Here is a 6,000-nt window from a genome sequence, read left to right as displayed (position 1 = left end):
CTATAGTCAGCCTTCTCATTCCAGGAGAAGGGTTCTTGAATGTGGGTCTCAACCCCAAAACCTGCTCATTGTTCCAAATGGCTTTTGACAACCACAGCTCACACACAGAGTTATCAAGCTCAGAGGAACAAATCCTTTCCCACATCACTTGGTGGGATATTTTTCAGGACTGATGGGTCTTTGCCATAGTCTTGAAAGGGTATGCCATAGAGTTTCTCACAACCCTGAGGCAATTCTCCTCCTCTTTGGAACCCCTCACCGCCCATCACTTCCAACTTCTGGCAGAAACAGAACAAACGAACAACAACAAGGGTGCTTGGGAAAGAGGAACACGTAGGCTTTTATTTGACATACTTTCTGGTGGAAAAGGGGGGTGGGTGGGTAAAGCCAATCCTTGACCTAAGAAACCTGAACTAAATCCTGTTGATAAAAAAAGGTTCAGAATGTTGTCCATCTGATGTTATTCCTCTGTTACCTCCGAGTGTCTGGTTTGTGACTCTCAACCTGCTAGATGCTTACTTCAATGTACGAATCAGACCAGATCATCAAGAATATTTCCAGTTCCAGTGTAAGAACTTAAGAAAATAAGGAAAGCCATGCTGGATCAGACCAAAGCCCATCAAGTCCAGCATCCTGTTCCACACAGTGGCCAACCAGGTGCCTCTAGGAAGCCCACAAACAGGGCATAGAGGCCCAGGCCTTTTCCTAAGTTTGACATTGCCCGCCCCTGCGTCATGACCCTGGTATTCCTTGGAGGTCTCTCATCAAAATACTTGCCAGGCTTGACTCTTCTTAGCTTCCAAGATCTGATGAGATTGAGCTAGCCTGGGCTAGTCAGGTTAGGGCACTTTTACACACACAATTATTATTATTAATTTCTTGCTATTATCATATTCTTGTAATTTTGTTTTTTAACTAGACCTCCACGTGAAACAGCATTTAAAACATGTAGGGATCTACAAATGCAAATAATATTTTCCTACAGCACCTGTTTTCTTGTCTCTTCATGGACTCTGTATTGGTGCCATCCCTTCTTCTGTTTTCAGGATCTAGGAGACCCAGATTCAAATCCAGTCTTTATTAAGGAAACTTTCAGGGTGACTGTGCATCAAACACTCTCAGCTTGGCCAAATTCACACGGTTGTTGTTGTTAGGATAAAAAGGAGGACAAGAGAATAATGTAAGCACATTGGTCCACATTGGGGAGAAAGGCAGCACAGACAGAAAGGATGGAAAATATTCCCACAACACAAAGGCTTTTAGCAACTTCCTTGAGCTATCAGACTTTGTAGTGGTTAGAGTGTCTGGGTAGGATCTAAAAGAGCAAGGTTGAAATCCCATCTATTATCTGTTTGCACCTGGCATAACTCATCAGAAAATAAAGCTAGGAATTGGCCACCACCTTCAAGAAGAGAATGGTAATTGCAGTGCCCAAAATGAAGGGTGTGAAGGAATAGATTTGCCAGAAGAAATGATGTGATGCCCCAAGGACTATAAAGGACAAAGAGGCAGGAAGGTGGGTAAGATTCCTTTCCCCCTCAACAGGCTCTCCATTCTAGGATGTCACTTCTGTTGGGATTTGCCCAACCCACCAAGGTTGAGTCTGTGTAAATGGACAGTAAGGTGGGATGCTTTGGTTTCTAAATGAGTTCTAATAAAGCTTGTATTTGTATTAATTTTGATTGCTGGCAGGACATTCCTCTCCTGACCTTACTGCTTGAGAAAAGAAACCACTGCCCTCTGTAGCCTGGATCTAATCATCCCCAATACTTACGTAGTCTGCAGGGGACTTGAGATATTTTGTGCCTAACAATGCAACCCTGGAAGACATCAGTTCACACACAAGTTATCCATTTTTAGCCTGCTTTTAGGGACAGAGGACGGCTCCTTACTTGGTTGGTCAATCTGGCCACAAGAATCCATGCCACAGTAGCCTAGCAATTAGGCTACTGTAGCACACTCTACCTGAGTCCACCCTTGAAATTAGATTACTGTTAGGAGCAAGGCACAGTATGTATATTGCACCAATTCTGTGGTCATCCCATGGTTTTCAGGTTCAACTTAAGGTGCTGGGTATTACCTACAAAATCTTTCAGCCACGTCTCTATAGAACTGCCTCTCCTGATATGCTGTGCAGACACAGCTTCACTCACTGAACCAAGGCAAAATGGGTGAGGTCAAGAAGAACCACTAACTCAGAAGGAGTCTATCTTGGGACTCCCACTTTGTGGGATTTCCTACCTGCTGAGGTCAGGAAGGCTCTGATAATTATATCTTTCCAGAGAATGCATTAAAGAGAATAGTTTAAGAGGGCATTTCATAAAGGAAGTAGGGTTCTGTGTTTAATCTCTGAACCATTTTAGCTTTATTTATCTTCATTTATAGTTCACCTTTCTCACTGAAACTAAAGGTGGATTACAATAGTTATTCAGTCAATCAGTAAGACAATTACAAAATAGGGAAACATTTGAATTATAATATTTGAATTGAACAACAAGGATTCCAAATCAGACAAAGCTCATGAGTGAATCAGCAAGTGGATAACAAAATCTAACAACATTTGAGTTTAACTTCAACAATTCTTAGTTGGGCTGGATCTGAAGAACAGGAAGAAAAAACATGTAATCCCTGATAAGGGTCACCTCCTGAGCTGATGCATTACATCACAACTCATAACTACAGTCTATATTCTACTCTTTTATTGCACTACTTTCTAATCCAATTTACTTCAATGTAATGTCTATCCACATTCAGCATTCATTTGTTTTTCACCCCTATGTGAGTTCTTTGGTGTGAACCAAGATTTCCACTTTGACTGAAGCATTTCCCACACTCTAGGCATTTATATGGTTTTTCCCCTGTGTGAATTCTTTGATGGGAAGTAAGATTTCCACTCTTACTGAAGCTTTTTTCACATTCCAGACATTTATATGGTTTCTCTCCTGTGTGAATTCTTTGATGGGAAGTAAGGGATCCACTGTTATTAAAACCTTTTCCACACTCCAGGCATTTATATGGTTTTTCTCCTGTGTGAATTCTTTGATGGTAAAGAAGGGTTCCACTTTGACTGAAGCATTTTCCGCACTTAAGGCATTTATATGGTTTCTCTCCTGTGTGAATTCTTTGATGGGAAGTAAGATTTCCACTGTTGCTGAAGGTATTTCCACACTCTAGGCATTTATATGGTTTATTCCCAGTGTGAATTCTTTCATGGGATGTAAGGCATCTACTGTTAGTGAAGGTTTTTCCACACTCCAGACATTTATATAGTTTCTCTCTTGTATGAATTCTTTGATGGGAAATAAGGCTACCACTATTACTGAAGGTTTTTCCACATTCCAGACATTTATATGGTTTCTCACCTGTATGAATTCTTTGATGGGAAATAAGACTTCCACTCTGACCAAAACTTTTTCCACACTCTAGGCATTTATATTTTTTCTCCCCTGTGTGAATTCTTTGATGGGAAATTAGGCTGTCTTTCCGTCTAAAGCCTTTTCCACATTCCAGGCATTTATATGGTTTTTCCCCACTATGAATTCTTTGATGGGAAGTAAGGTATCCACTGTTACTGAAGCTTTTCCCACACATTAGGCATTTATATGGTTTCTCCCCTGTGTGGATTGTGTAATGGGAAGTAAGGTGTGTAATCTGACAGAAGGCTTTTCCACATTCCAGGCATTTATAAGGTTTCTCCCCTGTGTGAATTCTTTCATGGGATGTAAGGCTTCCACTCTGACCAAATTTTTTCCCACACTTGAAGCACTGGTATTTTTTCTCCCCTGTGTGAATTCTTTGGTGGGAAGTAAGGTGTCTGCTGTTACTGAAGTTTTTCCCACACTCCAGGCATTTATAGGGTTTCTCCCCTGTGTGAGTTCTTTGATGTGAAGTAAGGCTTCCACTGTGACTAAAGCTTTTTCCACACTCCAGGCATTTATAGGGTTTCTCCTGTGTGTGACTTCTTTGATGTAATGTAAGATTACCACTCTGACTGAAGCCTTTTCCACACTCCATGCATTTATATGGTTTCTCGCCTGTGTGAATTCTTTGATGGGAAGTAAGGTGTGCATTCTGACTAAAGGTTTTGCCACATTCCGGGCATTTATACTTTTTCTCCCCTGTGTGAATCCTTTGATGGGAAGCAAGGTTTCCACTCTGACTGAAACTTTTCCCACACTCCAGGCACTTATATGGTTTCTCCCCTGTGTGAATCCTTTGATGTGAATTAAGGTGCCAACTCAGACTGAAGCTTTTCCCACACTCCTGGCATTTATATTTTTTCTCCTCTGTGTGATGGGAAGTAAGGTTTCCACTCTGATGGAAGTTCTTTCTGTATTTCAGGAATTTAAATATTTTCTTTCTGTTATGGGCTTTCCAATGCATAATAATGTCTGACTTTTCAGAAATTGTTTGTCCACTTACAATTTCCTCATTCCCTTTGTCAACTTTGTACATTTTTTGTAGTATTGGAATTTCATGACTGTCATCACCCTTTAGAAGACTGGAAGTATTCCTCACTTTAAGTGGGTGTTTTCCCTCCTCCATCCGCAGTAAATTGCAATATTCAACATTCTCTTTCACATCTGGATATGTATCTTCTTTCTCCATCAATTTCCTTTCATTCATAGTCTCCCATACACCTCCTGCTGAAAGAAAGAGAAACTTTGTAATAAATCCTGAGAAATAATGGATCCTGAAATTAGGGAATTCAAAGTTTTGTTGTCTGGACACGTATCAAAACAACTTGATGGAGAACTGATCCTGTGACATATTAGATTCTATTGATCAATCAGGAGTTAATATCAGTGATAGAGAAATAACTTTTCCCTGTCACTGTTATTAGCCGAGAGATCCTTCTCTGATGTTGGAGGAGAAAGGTGAAAGAGTCTCAAAGCAGCTTACAATCACCTTCCCTTCCCTTCCTCACAACAGGCACCTTGTGATGTAGGTGGGGCAGAGAGTGTTCTGGCCCAAGGTCACCCAGCAGGCTTCATGTGGAGGAGAGGGGAATGAAATCCAGTTCTCCAGATTAGAGTCCACCGCTCTTAAACACTACACCTTACTGGAGGAGAAAGCCAGTGAATCTCTAGCCAGGGACAGGTCAGCTGAATGATTTGGGAGGTTGAACATAGCCCATATTTTCTTTTCCCTTCTATTAAGATCAAGGAGCAGGATATCCCAAAGGCTTCAGCATAGTATGATTCATTTTAGAAACAGAGCAGGAAGAAAGCAAGAATGGGCAAAAGTGTAACATTTCCATTAAACCTATAATCCCTACCTCACCTTAGCCGAGCCCAAGAAAAGATGCCCAGCAGAGGTGTGGACACTCCTTTTTCCAGTCCCCACAGAAACAAAATCAATCTATGTCCAAAGGACACACACATTTTAAGGAGGCAGGCTCAACAAGTCATTTTTTTGAGACTGTTTTCTGCTTTCCTAAGAATCCCTGACTGTAAAGATGACTGCTTCCTGTTCACCTCCAGTTTGACCAGCAGCAGAAAGAGGAGCAGCTTTGAGCCTCCTATTCCCATGGAAGGGAGGAGCACTCCTGCCTCACGTGTGAGACAGCGTGGTTTCCCCACTCCTCCACATGAAGCCTGCTGGGTGAATTTGGGCCGGTCACAGTTCTCTCAGAACTCAGCCTCACCTACCTCAAAGGTGGGGAGAGGAAGGGGAAAATCGTAAGCTGCTTTCTGATGGTAGAGAAAAAGTGGGGTATAAAATTCATCTTTTCTTCCTATTAACCCAGAGACTGAGCTATATCCAGCTCAACCTGAGACCACACTGGCTGTCCCTCCAACTTGACCACTGATCACATATGGGTGTGTGTGTCCCTCCCACCACTACCCGGGTATTTGCTCTGCAGCCCTCCCACTCTGAACAATACTTCTGCACCTTTCTTGAAATACAAAGGCAGCTTTCAGACTAGCTGCTCCAGAATACATGCAATATGGTAATAATTGAAGAATCCTGGCTTGGGTTTAAAATATGCCAGAAAAG

General features: G+C 41.8%; 1 protein-coding gene across 1 annotated transcript; it reads right to left on the bottom strand.

Moving 5' to 3' along the window:
- Nucleotides 1–2,757: 2,757 nt before the first annotated feature.
- Nucleotides 2,758–4,626, bottom strand: LOC130479818 (zinc finger protein 501-like). Its single transcript, XM_056852264.1, has 2 exons — nucleotides 3,652–4,626; nucleotides 2,758–3,147 (listed from the first exon to the last, which is right to left on the bottom strand). Exons 1-2 carry the CDS (start codon nucleotides 4,624–4,626, stop codon nucleotides 2,758–2,760), a joined length of 1,365 nt encoding a protein of 454 aa, XP_056708242.1.
- Nucleotides 4,627–6,000: the final 1,374 nt, after the last annotated feature.

The sequence above is a fragment of the Euleptes europaea genome, chromosome 1 (genome assembly GCF_029931775.1).
Source record: "Euleptes europaea isolate rEulEur1 chromosome 1, rEulEur1.hap1, whole genome shotgun sequence".
NCBI lineage: Eukaryota > Metazoa > Chordata > Lepidosauria > Squamata > Sphaerodactylidae > Euleptes > Euleptes europaea.
This window is presented reverse-complemented; position numbering and strand designations above follow the sequence as displayed.

Coding starts and splice junctions, on each gene's coding strand:
- LOC130479818 (XM_056852264.1), bottom strand. CDS start 4,626: ATGAATGAAAGGAAATTGATGGAGAAAGAAGATACATATCCAGATGTG. Junction 3,148..3,651: donor GTGGAAAAGCCTTCTGTCAG/ATTACACACCTT, acceptor ACCTTCAGCAAC/AGTGGAAATCTTACTTCCCA.